The sequence below is a fragment of the Octopus bimaculoides genome, chromosome 6, assembly GCF_046866305.1.
Source record: "Octopus bimaculoides isolate indiv1 chromosome 6, ASM4686630v1, whole genome shotgun sequence".
Lineage (NCBI taxonomy): Eukaryota > Metazoa > Mollusca > Cephalopoda > Octopoda > Octopodidae > Octopus > Octopus bimaculoides.
In genome coordinates this window covers 21,774,155-21,792,173 of record NC_142933.1, presented here as the reverse complement: position 1 = coordinate 21,792,173, position 18,019 = coordinate 21,774,155, and the positions used below count along the sequence as shown (strand labels likewise).

The following is an 18,019-nucleotide window of genomic DNA, read 5'->3' as shown; positions in this document are numbered from 1 at the left end:
CTTCACCTATGATAGTCCAGTGTGCTATCCATGAGACGTTTTATCTCTCAACTGCTTAATACTTTGAAATTGAAGATCTTATGAACTCCTGGAGGCCTGTAAGGACATGTATTGCATATCATATGACATCAAGTTTTGTGTACAAGGCATCTCTGCATCATAAAGAGATTGAGTTCAATTCCAGTTGATCTATCCCTGTCTGTAGCTTTCACTTCATTTATCTACCTTTATTTTCTCTTTACTGATTTCAGTCATTGGTCACGGTGGAATACTACTTTGAAGGATTTTGATCTATCATATCTACTCCAATGCTTACTTTAGTCTCATATTTATTTTATTAATCTTTATTTTGTACTAACATTCATTATCTAATGTATAGTTAGATGGGATGGAGTTTTTTGGTTGATGTTATTTTGTTAGAGAAATTTTTCTTATAGTTGAATGACTTTTCTGCTGTCAACTACTGAACCATTAAGTTAATAGTATAATATATTTTATTTTTTATTTATGAGAGTGAGGACAAGTTTTATCATACTAGACCAGGCAGAGTTAAGTGTTTTACTCAGAGCCACAAAACAGAATGCTGTGGTCACAAAGATTCGAATTTACCTCATAGCCATTTTACCTGTTTTGAAATAGGAATAAACAAAATAAACTAAATTGGATGTGCATAGCTTAATGTTACCATGAACAATATTCCCTCTAAGTTTTTGTTGGGTGTGTACAGAAATTTACATTGTGAGCAAATTTTGCTTTTCTTTGCAAAGTATGTGTGCATCCATGAAAGTAATCACTGTTCAAATTTCTTCAATTAAAAAATCAAACTTCATCTTAAAAAACCTTTCCTTTCCTCATTTTAAAACATGCATGCACACAATCGTAGAGCTTAGAGGGAACACTAACTATGTGTAAACAGAACTTCATGTCTCCAGCTTTGAACTGATACCCTTAATCTCCTCTACTATCTATCTAAATAAGTTTATGATTGTGTATTTATGTTATTAAATATTATTTATTCATTGCCTTGAGTGTATATTTCTGTGTATTTTTCAGACAATATCCCTCATCTTATGACCTCCTGATTGCTAATCAGGTACTTCACATTTTCATGGCTTGCTTACCAATATGTTGGACATTTGGCATGTTACCACCGATAGATGCTGGCCTCCTATGGCTAGTAGAACAAAGCCATATATTCCTCTTAGGTGGATCTCCAATGGCTTCGAATCTCAGGTAACACATTTTCCTTTATAGATCTTGTCAACTTTTGTGATTGTTGCTGATGTTTAATGTTGTTGTTGTTACTGTTATAACTTTTGTTGTTGTTCAGTGGCCCATTTCCTTTGCTCAAGCAGACATTGTAAGCACATGTGGCCAACCTGGAACAACATGGTATTAGACATCCAGCTGAGTGTTTGATGCTTAATATCAAATCAGTACTGTACTGCCAACAACTTAGTCCACCAAGTCTTGGGTTCCTTACGCATAGAAAAAAGTCAAGACAGTCACATTTGAAATGCTTTTGATCATAGATCTGCTTTGTCAGATTTAATTTCAGTCTCCACTAAAACAACTATCAGTACCTAATCAATGGACTTCTATATTTAATGGCTTCTGTATTTAAAAATTACAGAAGGATGGATTGTATGATGCAGTTCAGTATTTCCCAACTTAGGGCCCAGACTCCTTTGGGTTGTGTGGAGAGCCCATGAATTGAGTTCAAAATTAATTGAAAGTCAGACTTTTTGAAAGCTAAGTGTCCTTGGTAATGAAAGTGTTTGGAACCATTGATATAGTTCTTGATAGATCTGTTGATTAACTTTGAGATAAACAACAACAATAGTATTCCCATTTTTTTTCCAGCATTGACCTATACATAAGTATGGTACCTGTTTACAGGTGGGCTTACTGAGCTTAGAGAAGTTAACTGTCTTATCTAAGGGTACAGTAGAGTGGTGAAGATAGATGCAGGAGGTGAACTAATGACATTTCAGATGTTACCCAACCCCCATCACTACCACCACTACCAACAACCACAATTGACGTAATCATCTCCTTTAATCTACTCATTCAGATTCAACAACAATCTGTCAGTTGAATTCTTTTCACATTCCATTTGTTGCCAACCTGACATTACAAATTGAAGTAAACTAAAACATAATCAGTCACACATATTGTGTCAGTAATTATCATCATTCAATGTCTGTCTTTCATGCTGGCATGGGTTGGATGGTTTGACAGAATCCAACAAGCTAAATGACTGCATTGAGTTCCAATATCTTCTTTGGTATAGTTTCCACAGTTGGATGCCCTTCCTAATGCCAACCACTTTATAACATGTACTGGGTACTTTTTACATAGCACTGGAAGTAGTGAGTTTGCCTGGTAATTCATACGACAAGCTCCCTTGACCCTCAATCCAGTAGAGGTGTCTTGGAGAGCAGGTGGCTTTAGATCAAGTGTTGAGATGTTAAAGCAGTCATGGGCAAACTGTGACCCGTGGGACTTTCTAAATGGCACAGCTAACAAAAAAAATTACCCTGAATTCTTTATAGTAGCATAGCCCACCTGTCATCAGGCCATGTTTCATGTGACCCACTTCTCAAAAAAGGTTGTCCATACCAGGCTAAAATATGATACAGAAATAGGAAGAAATATGTAGCTGTCCTACATTAAATAAGGGCAAATGGGAGTAGCTGGAAAAAGAGATAAAGGTGATGAGGAGGTGTCAGGGTGTACTCTCAATGCACAAAATAGTTAATGTAAGAGAAAACAGGGGCTGAGGATGAGGAAGGGTGTTTGTGTAAATTTGCAAGAGTGCAGAAGGATTGTGATCAATAATTAGTGATGGGGTTTGTGGTGAACAAAGGTGGAGGCTTGGTTGATGATGAATATTGGTTTGGAAGAGAAGGTGAAGGAAAAAGGAGTGGGGTCGGAGAGGAGGAAGTGATGTGGTGGTACAGAAAGGGTGAAGGAATAGAAGGAAAAATGTCCAATTAAACACATTGTTGCCATGTTTCCCAGTTTGAATATCATATGTTGTTCCTTATGCTTCCTTGAGTGTGTAGGTCTATGGTGTGTAGACATGAGGGGCAATATTAAATGGGTAATGGAGTGGTCCATTGTATTGAAGTGAGTGGTGACAGGTTGGCTCGGCATATGTACTAGAATACTATGAATGTATTTGCTAAAGGAATCAGTGACATGACAACCTGTTTCACCAATATGCAAAAGGCACCACTAAATTTGCAAGTGGTGCAGTATATGATGTTAAACATGTAGCAGAGGTTTTGTGTGATATGGTCCTCTGACTTAGGGTGGGTTATTATTGTAGTGTTATTGATGGAGTGACTGGGGCTATGGTGTTTCTAAGTTGTTGCAGAGATTCTTATTCCTGAAGGCAAGGTGAGGCGCCTTAATTTGCTTAGTCAGATCAGTGCTGATTAAGACATATCAGCTGTAACTATTCCACCTTTTTGTATATCAAGACTACTACATTGGCCAGTGTATCCTTCTTAAAGATAGTAAAGTATGTTTTGTTGGAGATTTAACTGCTATCTTTAGCAGCTTGAATGACCACATAGGAGCTCCCTCATTACTCTTTTACTTGTTTCAGTCATTTGACTGAGGCCATGCTGGAGCACCGCCTTTAGTCAAGCAAATCGATCCCAGGACTTATTCTTTGTAAGCCTAGTACTTATTCTATTGGTTTCTTTTGCCCAACCGCTAATTTATGGGGACCTAAACACACCAGCATCGGTTGTCAAGCGATGTTGTGGGGACAAACTCAGACACACAAACACACACACACATATATATACATATACATATACATATATACAACGGGCTTCTTTCAGTTTCCATCTTCCAAATCCACTCACAAGGCTTTGGTCAGCCAGAGGCTATAGTAGAAGACACTTGCCCAAGGTGCCACGCAGTAGGATTGAACCCAGAACTATGTGGTTGGTAAGCAAGCTACTTACCACACAGCCACTCCTGCACCTAGTTTTATCATTCATCTATTGGGTGTTTAGAAAATAAGATTCAGTAATATATTAGGGTTTAGTTCACCCAATTATACTTATCCTTGTACATACATAAGAAATCAATATTTTTGTTAATTTTTATTGATGTATTTATTTATTAAATTTTCTCTTTTTTACTTTTCCAGGTCATGTTTGATGCTAGCTCTGTCTGTCTGTATCTATCTGGTAGTACTCTATATGCCCGTCATGCTGGGTTCCATTGTGATAGCTGCTGGCTTCGGCTATCTGCTCAGCTTGGACCTGGGTGGACTTGGTACCCAGCTCATCCAGCACCTCATTGCCACATCGCCCCCTCCCCCAACCTCCTTTCCTGCCAACACGATCAACAGCCACCATAGCAGCAACAGCAGTTGCAGCAGTCACAACAGCAACAACAGCAGCAGCAGTAACAACAACAATAACAACAATATCCACAACAACAACAAAGCGACCCTCATGAAGGACAAAGTCACACTTGTTGCATCGAATGGAGCTCAAGGTGGTGGTGGTGGTTGTGGTTTTGGTGGCGGTAGTGGTGGTGGCAGCATTGGCAGTTGTGGTGGAGGTAGTGGTGGTAGTAGTAATGGTAGCATGGTCAGCTGTGGCAGTAGAGGTGGTGGAAATGATAGCTGGATCAACGGCTACAGTAAGGGTTTCATGTGGAGCTGGGGTTATCGAGAGGTGCTCTACCACACACTAATGACCTTATGTGTCAGCCTCGAGTCTGGAGTACTCTATTTCTTTGACTATGCACTAAGTACCGAGCTAGCCTGGTACTCACTTGGCTACATCACTGTTGGCTTTTGCATTGTAGAAAAGGTACTGCAAGACATCCAGAGAGTGTACATTGTGTTTGGGCTGTGGCGTAACCCTCTCTATCCGCATACCGTACACCGTGTCAGTGTTTACCAACGACGTAAAAGCATCCTCAAAGTTTTTGGTTTCCTAAGGAAGTGCATCATAAAATGGGGTCAGTACCAAATGCCTAAACATTTTTGTTTCTTTTCTTTATCTGCTTTTTATTTGTTTCTGTTTATATGCTTTTATAATTGTTTTATTGTTCTAGATCAGTGATTCTCAACCATTTTTTACTTGTGGACCCCGTTGATTCCTATTTTACTCAGATGGACCCGCCTAGCCCTTTGATGTTTAAAAATTCCTAATATATTTTAATAATTAAACATTACTGTTTTACTTGTTTCAGTCATTTGACTGCGGCCATGCTGGAGCACCACCTTTTTAGTCAAGCTAATCGACCTCAGGACTTATTCTTTGTAAGCCTAGTACTTATTTTATCAGTCTCTTTTGCCGAACTGCTAAGTGATGGGGACTTAAACACACCAGCATCGGTTGTCAAGCGATGTTGGTGGGGACAAACACATATATATATATATATATATACATATACATATATACAACGGGCTTCTTTCAGTTTCCGTCTACCAAATCCACTCACAAAGCTTTGGTCAGCCCGAGGCTATAGTAGAAGACACTTGCCCAAGGTGCCACGCAGTGGGACTGAACCTGGAACCATGTGGTTGGTAAGCGAGCTACTTACCACACTGCCACTCCTGCACCATTGTTAGGAATTGTATAAAATAGAATTGTTAAAATATTTTCTATATTGTAGAAGTATATCCAATTTATTGGAAATAAATTTTAACAACAAAATCTTATATGGACCCCCAAGAGCCATATGGATCCCAGTTGAGAGCCACTATTCTAGATAGATCTATATCCTCTTTGTGTTTCTCTTCCCTTTTGTAGTTGTGTGTGTGTAAAGTGTGTCCCTTTTGTAGTTGTGTGTGTGTAGTGTGTCTGAATGTGCAGACTCTAGATATGTGTGTAAGTGTGCATCCATAGGTATCAGTGTTTGTATGTGTACAACCCTTGGTCAGTCTAGATCCAGTAGATTTTTAATCATAAGTGTTCTAGCAACTACTTTCCAGTCTTTTTTTTTTCTAGTCATCATTTACCTAAGACTTCATTGTCTAATGCATTCTTCCTTCTTTGAGGGTGGTTGGGTGTGATTTGATGGGGATTTGGTAACTATTTCTCGCATATTGAGCAAACAAATGATGGCAACCTTGTTGAGTTGGATGTCTGTATATTATGGGGTTGCATATGCATGTGTTGTTTAGCCCTAGGTCAGCCTTAATTGGACTAACCTATAAAGAAAGACATATTAATCATGGCCATCCCATCATTTGCATATCAGGGACTATAATGTTCAATGTGTCCATCTTTATTTCTTAAGCCAGTAAGATGTGAATTAGGGAAGACTTGGCAACCATTTCTAGTAGGTTCAATTAAGTGTTTGTAGGCTCTTTCAGCTATGCAAGTATAGCATGTGTGTTTGCATGTTTTATATATTGGGTGGCCCAAAAGTAGGTTTACAGTTATTCAACTATCTCTTTCGCATTCAAATATTAACAGTTTAGATCTTAATTATTAAAAAAATATGAAACCATTATTCTATGCTAATTTAGTTAATTTTGTCAAGCTCCTTTTCAGTTTGTAAGATAGAAATTTAAATGTAATAAAATGTTTTAAAAGAAATTTAAAGTGCCTACCTGATAACTGTAAACCTACTCTTGGACCACCCTGTATAATGTGTGTGTTGTAAGTATAATGTGTCAGTACATTATATATACATTATTTACATTAGATTTATAAGCCCTAAAATTCACTCCATAATTACCCATGGGCATATGGCATAGGGGTTACGAGTGCTGGTTACTAACCCCAAGATTCTGAGTTCGATTCCAGGCAGTGACCTGAATATTCCCCAAGACATCTAATGAAGGCTGGAGGGTATATCATCCGAAACGTTGTGTTAACAACAGACAAGATGAGGACAAATATCTGTCAAATGTAAATAATGTACATAATTCCTCATCTCTTAAATGTAGAACTGTACATTATATATGTATAATCTGTGTGTATGTGTGTGCATGTTCCATGTACAATGTGTGTTTGTATGCATGTTGTATGTATAGTTTATGTTTACATTCTGTATGTATAATGTATGTGCATTCATGTTGTACTTGTAAAGTATGCATACATATGTGTATAATGTGAGTCTGTATGTTCTGTGTGTGACATGAGTGTGTTTGCATGTTGTATGTATCATCATTCATTTTCATCACCATCATTTAACACCCGTATTCCATGCTAGCATACGTTGGAATAGTTTAACATAATCTATGTTCATGTTGCATATATTTTGCTTGTGTGTGTATGTGTATACACTTGCTCGAGATCACCCTTAATTGCCTCACTTCATTATTAACACCATGTTCCGTTCCTTCCAGCTGGACCCATGGTTATGATTGCATATTTGATAGTATGTTTGAAACCTGTACAGTCCACTATACCTCTTATAGACCAGATGAACAATACACGGCTTATATGGTGGTCTCTAGGCATCATGCGCAGCTTCAGATGGGTGAGTCTCTGTATTATTTAGGCTTTAAATTTTAATCATGCATTCATATATCATAGAAGAACTGGTTATAGTACTATTGATGTCTTAGTGCAATAGATATCATAGTATTGTCAGTATTGTAGTACATTGATGTCATACCACAGCATATCCGGTATTATAATTTAGTGTTTGATAGAATGACTTGTTGAAATGGAGGAGGTGGAAATGTGAGGAAGTGGTTCAGTTTCTCTCCACATCAAACAGACCCAGATGCAGGATTACATGAACTAATTACATTTCTTCTGGCTGAATCACTAGGATGATCATGATCAGAGATGCACATATCGTCAGCCACTAAGGGACATGCTCAAATGGTTAAGATCAAGCAAATGAGAAGCAAATCTGTGGTATTGAGCAGATTATTTACTGTAGCCCATCTTTTATACCAAGACAAAACAGTGTACATGATAACACTTCCAATCAATTAAGATCAAAAGCCATGAGAGACACTGCCTAGTACTGCATCCGGGCATTTATTATTATTATGTTGTTGTTTTTTTTTTCTTCTTTCTTCAAATTTTTTTCCATTTCTCGCCGAGTGTTTTCCGTACACCTAGGGCAGAGAAACTCATTGTATACATTTCCAGTTTACACACGCAAATTCACAGGTAAAATATGTATTTAAAAAAAATTAATAAATACACGGTGGTGCATCAGCATGGTCGCAGCTCTGAGCTGAAACTTTGAAAAAAAAAAAAAAAAAAAATTCATGAATGGATGTTGTTTTCACAGCGATAATGCTCTTCTCAGTACATGAGTCGTTCCAGTTAACACGATTTTTTGCACTTCTTGTAGGGATGGTAAGCCTGGTATCATTTTCAAATAAGTTTCAGTACTTTTTTTTTTTTTATCATTCCTAGAGATCCTACAATCACTGGTACGGTAGTCACCTTGAGGTGCCACATTTTTTCAATTTCTATTAGCAAGTCTTTATATTTACTGATCTTGTCGAATTCTTTCGCCACTATATTATGATTGCAGGGAATACTCATGTCAATTAATAAACACGTCTTCTTTGTCTGATCTTTTATAATAATATCCGGTTTATTAGCTTTTATAGTCTTGTCGGTATGTATGTATCTATTATTATTACTATTATTATCATTATCATTATCATTATTGTTATTATTATTATCATTATTGTTATTATTATTATTATTATTATTATTATTAAGCAAATATTTTCTGTTTTCTTTGTTTCAGGTGTGGCAGAGCACAGTGCATTCTCTGTTTGAAGTTTCTCTCTGCCATTTTTTTATCCTCATGAAACCAGTTGATATTTGGCTGTTAAAGAGGCAGTTTGCTCCTCTGCTGCTCCTTGGCCTCAGCCTTGTACGAGATCGTTTCATTCAGTTCATCAACAAGGTCTTCTTCTTTCTCACTATCCTCATCACTTCACTGACTGACCGAAAACTGAGACGACAAGGAACGGGCACCATATTCTGCCTCTCCATCCTCTTCCTGCCGGTCGTATTGCTACTAATAGCTGTTACCACGGTGATAAGTGCACCACTGCTGCCACTCTTCACTCTGCCACTTCTCTTCATTGGTTTCCCCAGACCAATCAAGTTTTGGCCAGCTTCAGTAGGCAGTTCAGCTAACATCTGTCCTGACTCTATCTACTACCGCCAGTTTGCAATGGCCCTTGTTCGCAGCCTGCACAGTGCCTTCACATCAGGATCCTTGGGTGAGTAAAGCACTCGTTTCCTTCTACATTTTTCTATCTTTTCCTTCTTTGATAATCTTCACTTCCTCCACCTCCTCTGCAAACACAATTCCACCACCAACTCTACAGCCAGCATCTCACACTGTCATGGCCCTACTATTTGTTTATTTCATCTTGGCATTGAGACTAATCCAACTGCAGGATAGTGATGGTATTTAGGTTTCCTCATCATCATCATTATCACCTACACCAGTATGGGTCTGACTGGTATATAAAAAGCACCATTGGAGCGTTGGGCCTCACAGAGGCAGTGACAGGTGACCGAGACCTTTGGCGATATACTGTACTTGTGTAGACCTGTCAAGCCAAGTAAGATCATAGTCACAGTTGTTGCTAATGTCATGTCAATGGCACCCATTCCAGTGGCACATAAAAAGCACCCACTACACTCTTGGAGTGGTTGGTATTAGGAAGAGCATCCAGCCGTAGAAACCTTGCCAAATCAGACTGGAACCTGGTGCAGCTCCCCGGATACCAGTTTTCAGTCAAACCATCTAACCCATGCCAGCATGGAAAGCGGACGTTAAACAATGATGATGACAACTGGTTCTTAACCTTTTTTATCTATGGACTCCCTTGATCCCTATTTTATTCAGATGGACCCTCATAGCCATTCGATGTTTAAAAAAAATCCTATTATATTTTAAATAATATATAATTTTAAATAAATTAGTATTATTAGGAATTGTATAAAAAAGATTGTTAAAATATTTTATGTGTTAAAATATTTTGTGTGTTATATTACTAATTGTGCTCAGCGTCGCCTTTCTGGCACTTGTGCCCGCGGCATGTGTAAGGACTTTCGAGCGAGATCGTTGCCAGTGCCCCTGGACTGGCTCTTGTGTGGCCGTTGCCAGTATCGCCTGACTGGCCTTCGTGCCGGTGGCACGTAAAAAGCACCCACTACACTCTCTGAGTGGTTGGCGTTAGGAAGGGCATCCAGCTGTAGAAACTCTGCCAAATCAGATTGGAGCCTGGTGTAGCCATCTCGTTTCACCAGTCCTCAGTCAAATTGTCCAACCCATGCTAGCATGGAAAGCGGACGTTAAACGACGATGATGATGATGATGATGGTTGTGGATATTTTTTAACAACAAAATCTTATACGGGCCCCTATGAGTTATATGGACCCTGATTAGAAACCACTGACCTATCCTGTAGTGTCATATGCTGTTGAGATTAATATCCTCATCCTTGTTCGTTACTAACAGGTGAGGAGTGATCATAGTGGTGGTAGCTTTGAGGTGTAACACATTAAATAGGTTAACATCAGGTCTTGTCTGTATGCATAAAATTTCACTTGCATTTTGGAATTCCTCCTCAAGCATTGCTGTCAAATAAAATGAATGTTACAATCTACAAGGTTTCTTTTTATCTGTCAATAACTCCTAACTATCTGTCAATAACAAGAGAGCTTCTATGTGTTCACTTTACTTGCTAGAAATAGTAGCCAAAGCTCTCTTAAATCACATCTTGTCTTAAATAAAGGATATATAAGAAAATTTAGTTCTGCATGCTTCTAGAAAGGCAAGATGGTCGTGGATGGAATGTCTGCTCAGTTAGGATTAACTTGAGCTTAAGCAATATCAATCCTTGCTTCAGTTTGTCTATTATCTCAAGAGGACAGTTTTTTGCTGGACTTTAAAATTAATCTTTTTTGTTTTATTTTTTTTTTGTTTTCAGGTGATCCAAACCCAGGGAATTTTTATTTGGTACGTTTCCAAGACCGTCTTGCCTGGATCAGTGTGTTGGAACAAGGCAGTAGCCACGTGTCAATCAGTGTGAAGGGACTTGAACTTCAGGAGACTACGTGCCACACAGTTGAGGCGACACACATCGACACACACTTTGAGAGTACGTTTGAACCCCACCTGCACGGCAGCACAGTATCATCAGCTTTCAGTTGGAATTCCTTCAACAAGTACCCATTCCACACGCTTACACCTTATGATGCGTTCCCGGTACAGACCTACTCTGATGCACGCAGTGTTCTCATTGGGGTGATTGACTCACCCAACAGCCTCTTGATTGCAAAATCTTACTTTCTTAAGAGTTTTGTTTGGTTACTGCTTCACCATGTGTTTAAAGTGAAAGAGAAGAAGGAGGAAGGACAGATGCCCTTTATGGAAAAAATGCCCCAAATTATTGACATTCCTGGGGAGAAGTCTGAGAAAATATCCATGGCTGATCACGACCTTTTTGCCGTGGGCAACAGTTTCCGAATAGATGCCAGCCAGGCTTCATCACGTCCCTCTACAGCTGACTCCTCTATTGCAGCCAATGCAGCTGCTGCACAACGGCGCAAGTTATCGTGGGCGTCGTCTGTTGCCAGCTTCACGGACAGCGTCTGGTCTGAGGACCGGGACACCCTGGACAACCGAAAGAAAGCCCCGATGACTGTGCTGAAGAAGGACCAGATCTCACCCATCACCATAATTGTCCAACCTCGGGCCAAACCAGAGATCACTGAGGAGTCGGAAGATGATGATCTGTTTGTTGAACCGTCTGTGTTTGGTTTACCAGTTACTGATATCAACAGGTCAGTCACATTTTGCAGTAACATATTCTATTCATATATCACTATTACTGTATTTGTCATCGTCACTTTTTACTCATCTTCATTGTCACATCACTGTCAATACCATCATCATCATTATTGTTCACTCAACTACCACTACTACCATCATAGTCTACATCACCGTCTCCTTCATCGGACACAAAACTCAGCTTGCGAAGACTTATTGGGGCAAACGAAAGCGAAATTGCGATGGCACCTGTGCCCAGCATCGCCTTTCTGGCACTTGTGCCCGCGGCATGTGTAAGGACTTTTGAGCGACATCGTTGCCAGTGCCCCTGGACTGGCTCTTGTGCGGGTGGCACATAAAATACACCATTATGAGCATGGCCGTTGCCAGTACCGCCTGACTGGCCTTCGTGCCGGTGGCACGTAAAAGCACCCTCTACACTCTCAGAGTGGTTGGCGTTAGGAAGGGCATCCAGCTGTAGAAACTCTGCCAAATCAGATTGGAGGCTGGTGTAGCCATCTGGTTTCACCAGTCCTCAGTCAAATTGTCCAACCCATGCTAGAATGGAAAGCGGACATTAAACGACGATGATGATGATTTATAAATACAGATGATTTTGTATAATTGTTGTGGTAGTACTGATAGTGGCAGTTTTTGTTATAATAAGAGTATTGGTTATTTAATTTCATTCACCTTCTTTCTCTCTGTGTATCTTTAGTATCTCCATCACATGCACTCCTTCAGTCTCTCTCTTTCTTCAGTATTTCACCTCAGCCATGTTACTCTAAGAACCAACAGAAGAAGCTACACTCCAACGGCAGCAGCAGCATCTACCGTCCCCTGACCAGTCTTGCTGGCTCCCCAGACTTCAAATGCATCTACTCATCACAGTTGAGCCTCCCAGTTAAATGGCGTGAGTTACCAATTGAGCCAACCTGGCTCCTTAAACTCCAGGATAGCTTCCCACGTGACTGGTACACCTATGTGCTGGGGCAGCTTGCCTGGAGCGCAACTGACCAAATGCCCGTTGAACATGTGATCTCTGAAGTGGCAGCCGACACTTTGTTAATGAATAGTTATTCTCAGCTTACCATGGCCTGTTCATCAGTATTTGAGTCACAAGGTTTGTCTACTTTGGTTGTTCACATTACAGTTTTTTTGTTTTTCTATACAGACACAGGCATAGCTATGTAGTAAGAAACTTGCTTTCTGACCACATGGTTCCAGTTTCAGTCCCATTGCATGGAACCTTGGGCCGACCAGAGCCTTGTGAGTGGATTTGGTAGGCGGAACTGAAAGAAGCCTGTCATGTGTGTGTGCGTGTGTGTGTGTTTGTGTCTGTGTCCCCTACTACTGCGTGACAACTAGTGTTGGTGTGTTTATGTTCCTGTAACTTAGCAGTTTGGCAAAAGGTATTGATAGAATAAGTACCAGGCTTAACAAAAAATAAGTATGGGGTTAATTCATTTGACTAAGAATTCTTCAAGGCAGTGCCCCTGCATGGCCACTGTCTAATGACTGAAACAAGTAAAAGATAAAAGTTATTTGACCCTCGAATCAGCCCTGATTCAGCAGACTTATGATCAAAGAGTACCCAGTCATGATTATCGCATCTTTTTTAAGAGTTATATATAACTAAAAATAGATGTGTAGGTATAGCTGCTATTTTTAGCAGAACAAGCAATCCTGTAGGAACTCTATCATTGGCTTATTCTCATTGTAGCTATTTTTGTGTTGTTCTCGCGGTGATGGCGGTGGCTGCTGCTGCTAGCAGCTGTAGTAGTAGTAGTAGTAGTAGTAGTAGTAGTAGTAGTAGTAGTAGTAGTAGTAGTAGTAGTAGTAGTAGTAGTAGTAGCAGCAGCGGCAGCAGCAGCAGTTGTTATGAGTGTAGCAGATTAGCAGAATCATTAGAGCATGAGAAAAAATATTTTGTGACATTTTGTTCTGGTTCTTTACATTCTTTACGAGTTCTAATCTCACCGAGGTGAGCTGTGCCTTTGATCCCCCTGGTATCAATAAAATGAAGTATCAGTCACATACTGAGGTCATTTTAATCCACAAAAACTCTCAACCAAAAATAAATTTTCTGTCCTTTTGTCTATGTCAGAAACAATTATTGATAAGGGTCAGGCTGAATCATTAGAACATCAGATAAAATATCTTGAAGCATTTGTTACGGCTGTTTACATTCCAAGTTCAAACCCTGCCTTTATCTTTCTTCCCTCTGGAGGCGATAAAATAAAGTGCTGGAGTCATTGTAATTGACTAATCTCCTCCTCAAAAATTGCTGACATTCTTCCTGTTTTTTTTAAAGCATTTTTTAAGGTGCTTGGGATTGAACTTACTCTAGACTTCTAAGTAGACAGGAACTGGGACAAGGTTAGAGCAGGGTGGATGATGTGTCTACTCAGAAATGGGCTGTGAGAAAGTTGTCCCTGAATGTTCAAGTAAAAATGGCAAATGCATATATCACATCCATTATTTATTACTGCTTAACCAACGTGTCTCGCTCCGGTTTTCATCCAACCAGATTGCAAAGACTGCTCTTTTATTTATTGTGTATGGAACACATTTCACTGATCAGAAGGTCCATTTGTTGTCAACACTCACTGGAAAGAGTTTGGTATGCCATAGCTGATGTGTGTGGGGATGTGCTGATCCCATGGAATTAGTGGAGAATCTTGGACAGTGAATAAGTGTGGTAGCTGTTTGTGAGGCACATTCACCCACATCTCATTTCTTTGACAGAGGTGCAGTCCTGTGTTAAGTGAAGGCTAAATTTGGATGGATTTTGCAATATGAGTAGCTGTTGCTGGCCCTTAAATCAGCCTACTTCCATTTCTTGCTCAAAAGGGTTACTGTGAGTAGTCTCCCTCAACTCTCTCAGAGCATGTATAGTTGCTTCTGAAAAAGACAGACAGACAGGGACAGCAAGAGAGTGTGAAGGGGTAGAATTGATTTCAGTATTTGGCTGTTGTTTCATTTATTAACCTTGGAAGGATGAAAGTCAGTGAGATTTGAACTTGGAATGCAAAACTCTGGAAGAATTCTCATTAAGCATTTTTCTGACAATTGACTGCCCTAACATTGATTCTATTTCATTGCTAATCCAGTGTACATTTCTTCTGCTTCAGATGTCCACTCACCTGCCAGCTACCTTTATAAATATTACATTGGTAATATACCCTGGAATGCTATGTGGGACTGGTTAGCTGAAAACAAAGACTTACAGACGATCGTATTGAAAGCTTTTAGGTACTGTTTTTTTTTCTTTTTTGTGACCTTTACTCATTCTGTGATTTCTGAGACTACATGTTGTTGTTGTTGTTTATCTCCAGTTAATTTTGTACAAACTTACAATGAAAGATGTTCCTTTCATGACAATTCTATTTTTTACTCATAGTATATCTATGAAGGCATGTGACCTAGTTGATAAGTATTGAATTCAAGACCATAAAGTTGTAAGTTCAATTCCTGGAGCAAGTGACACATTGTGTTCAACAGGATACTTCATTCCACATTGCTCTACTCTACTCAACTGAAATAAGTACCAGCCAATTGCTCTTATAGCCCTATAACTCACCAGTTGTCACATCCTGGATGCATCACCGGGTCATGGTTGGGAGGGCCAAGAGCATATTTATATCTGTCTGTGATTACATAGGCATCTAAAACAATTTGTAACAACATGGTTCTTGTTACAAAGTTATTCTCAAATCTGGGTAACACCTGTAATAGTTTTTAGTGGTGTATCTAGGACTATATATATTTTTTTTTATCAAAGCTTTGTGTTGATGATGTCAGAGCTAAGGGAACACATAATGAATGTTGCTGCAGTTCCTAATTCAGATTTGTACATGGGCGACTATTACTGAGTGTTCATAGGTTGTTCTTGACAGGAGAGTTCATAGCTCACTGTAAATATAGAGCTCAAGTTAAATATAATTTCTAATTTTATTATTTTGCTTCCTAATTAAAAATGTTCTTTTAGATATGGTTTTAAATTAATGATGGACGAGGTACTGATGAATCCAATCACCAGCCATGAAGAACTGAAAGAATTCCTTGAGGACTATGACCAAAATTGGTTTATTGGCTTAGAGTCAGATCCTGACTGGAGCCGAGCTATTTTGGCAGGAAAACCACATCTGTTTTCTCTAGGGCACAACACCTCACAGGTAAGAACTGAATTGGAGAACCAATGTGTTTTTGTTTTTAACTCTAGGACTTATAAATTTATCAATCTAAGAAATGGATTAATATTTGTTTCTTAGATGGTTGGCATATTTTTGTTTTGGTAAAGGTTTCACATTTGTGTGTGTGATAGAGATAATAGGTTAACATACCGCATGGAGGGTAATACATGCTTATGTTTGTTAAAAGGTTGATACATATATGATTCTGAAAAGGCTAACAGATTTATAGTTGTTAAGCAGCTGGGTATTAAAAGTTTAACTTTCTACCTTTTGTACAATAGTTGTTAAAAGATTAGCATGTTTGTTTTTTGTTGAAAAGTTATATGTGTTTCTTAAAAGACAATTTGTTTTGCTTGCATTTGGTAAAGAAGTAACCTGTTGTATGTGTATGTTTGTGAAAGTGTTAACCTAAATATCATTATCATTTACTGTCAGTTTTCCATGGCATGGGTTGGACGGTTTGACAGGTGCTGTCCAGACTCCAGTTGTCTCTTATGGTATGGCTTCCACAGCTAGATGCCCTTTCTAATACCAACCACTTTACAGAGTGTGCTGGGTGCTTTTTACATGCCATCGGATAATATGTTTATAGTATTTGTATTCATTACAAGGCTAATGTTTTTGAGTTTGATGAATGAGCAACATCAGTGTGTTTATAGGACACCTTCATTCTTTTCTCTCTTTTTTTTCAGGCAACATACACCAGCCGAGTGTTGACCTTACAGGATGTCATGATACAGGTGGGTCACCTGAACCCAGAAGTCGTACGTGGTCAATGGGCCAACCTTAGCCTTGAGCTCCTCTATTTCACCAATGATGATGAGGAGCGTTACAGCATCCAAGCCCATCCAACCATTCTTCGCAATCTCACCGTCCAGGCCGCTGATCCACCTCTTGGCTACCCAATCTTTGCTTCAGACCCGATATCCATACCAATCCTTTGAAGATCTCCTCATCTGTTACAAAAGACAAATTAAAGAACAAAAAAAAATATATTTAAAACAATAGTACATAACAAAAAATTTTAATAAAACAAACAAAATACTCCAGAAATAATAATAGTAATTATTATTATTATTATTAGTATTATTATTATTATTATTATTATTATTATTATTATTATTACAATGATATAATAACAATAATATATTAATTTAAAAACAAAAGACGTCTGATTTGGTACAAAGCCAATTTTATACTGTAGAAAATACAGTCAATTGAATTTATCCCCTCAGTGAATTTGGTGGTATTTAATTGGTTGATGACGTACAAAGCCAACTCTGATAGGGATTGGATTCAGAACAGTGAGGCATCGAAATGGATACCATAAACCGTTGGTGAGGGGTGGGGGGAGAGCATCTGTCTACAATTTCTGACATCACCACCACCATTCTGTAATATTAGTAAGAACCAAGTAAAATCAAAAAAGCAATGTGCTGAAAATTGTGCTTGAATGCCGACTATATATATCAGTTGCAACTTTAAATGACGCACACACAGAACACTTTCCTCCTACACTACTATGATAGCTGGTGTTTTTTTGTTTTTTCACCTAAACAGATATGGCCTAATCTTATGCTGGTCAGATGTAAGTGTAACATAAGACAGATGAACAGGTCATTTGTTTTTGTTTTTTTTTAACAGAACAGTGTATGTGTGTGTGTATAAAACAAAACAGGAGAGTTTGTTCATAAATTTCATGTATTGATGTGTGTGTGTGTATGTATGTATGTATATATATATATATATATATATATATATATATATATGATGATATGATGTATAAACTGTTATCTTTTTCATACTGGTGCAATGTTGGGGTTTAGTTGTCTTTTCTTTATCAAGTGTACTTATGTGTGTGTGTGTGTGTGTGTGTGTGTGTGTGTGTGTGTGTATACACACACACGTGTGGTCATACACAAACTGTCTTTTTGTTGTGAACACAAGCATTGAATTTTTTTTGCCTACATAGATGTGTATATTTCATATGTATGCAGGATTTTATTCCCAGATATATGTGTATGTGCAAGTTTATATATATATGTTTATGTTTGTTTAAA

At 38.6% G+C, this 18,019-nt stretch overlaps 1 protein-coding gene across 3 annotated transcripts in view; it reads left to right on the top strand.

The window, feature by feature from the left end:
- The window catches only part of LOC106871477 (pecanex-like protein 4), a 76,331-nt gene extending 59,293 nt beyond the window's left edge, over nucleotides 1-17,038 (top strand). For all 3 annotated transcript variants that reach the window (XM_052968987.2, XM_052968988.2, XM_052968989.2), the window contains 9 exons: nucleotides 1,054-1,233; nucleotides 4,172-4,995; nucleotides 7,340-7,473; nucleotides 8,716-9,199; nucleotides 10,922-11,777; nucleotides 12,525-12,886; nucleotides 14,898-15,018; nucleotides 15,755-15,941; nucleotides 16,652-17,038. In XM_052968987.2, the coding sequence (XP_052824947.1) occupies nucleotides 1,054-1,233; nucleotides 4,172-4,995; nucleotides 7,340-7,473; nucleotides 8,716-9,199; nucleotides 10,922-11,777; nucleotides 12,525-12,886; nucleotides 14,898-15,018; nucleotides 15,755-15,941; nucleotides 16,652-16,903 (3,400 nt within the window). In that variant the 3' untranslated portion in view covers nucleotides 16,904-17,038. The remainder of the gene's footprint in view (nucleotides 1-1,053; nucleotides 1,234-4,171; nucleotides 4,996-7,339; nucleotides 7,474-8,715; nucleotides 9,200-10,921; nucleotides 11,778-12,524; nucleotides 12,887-14,897; nucleotides 15,019-15,754; nucleotides 15,942-16,651) is intronic.
- The last annotated feature ends 981 nt before the right edge of the window (nucleotides 17,039-18,019 follow it).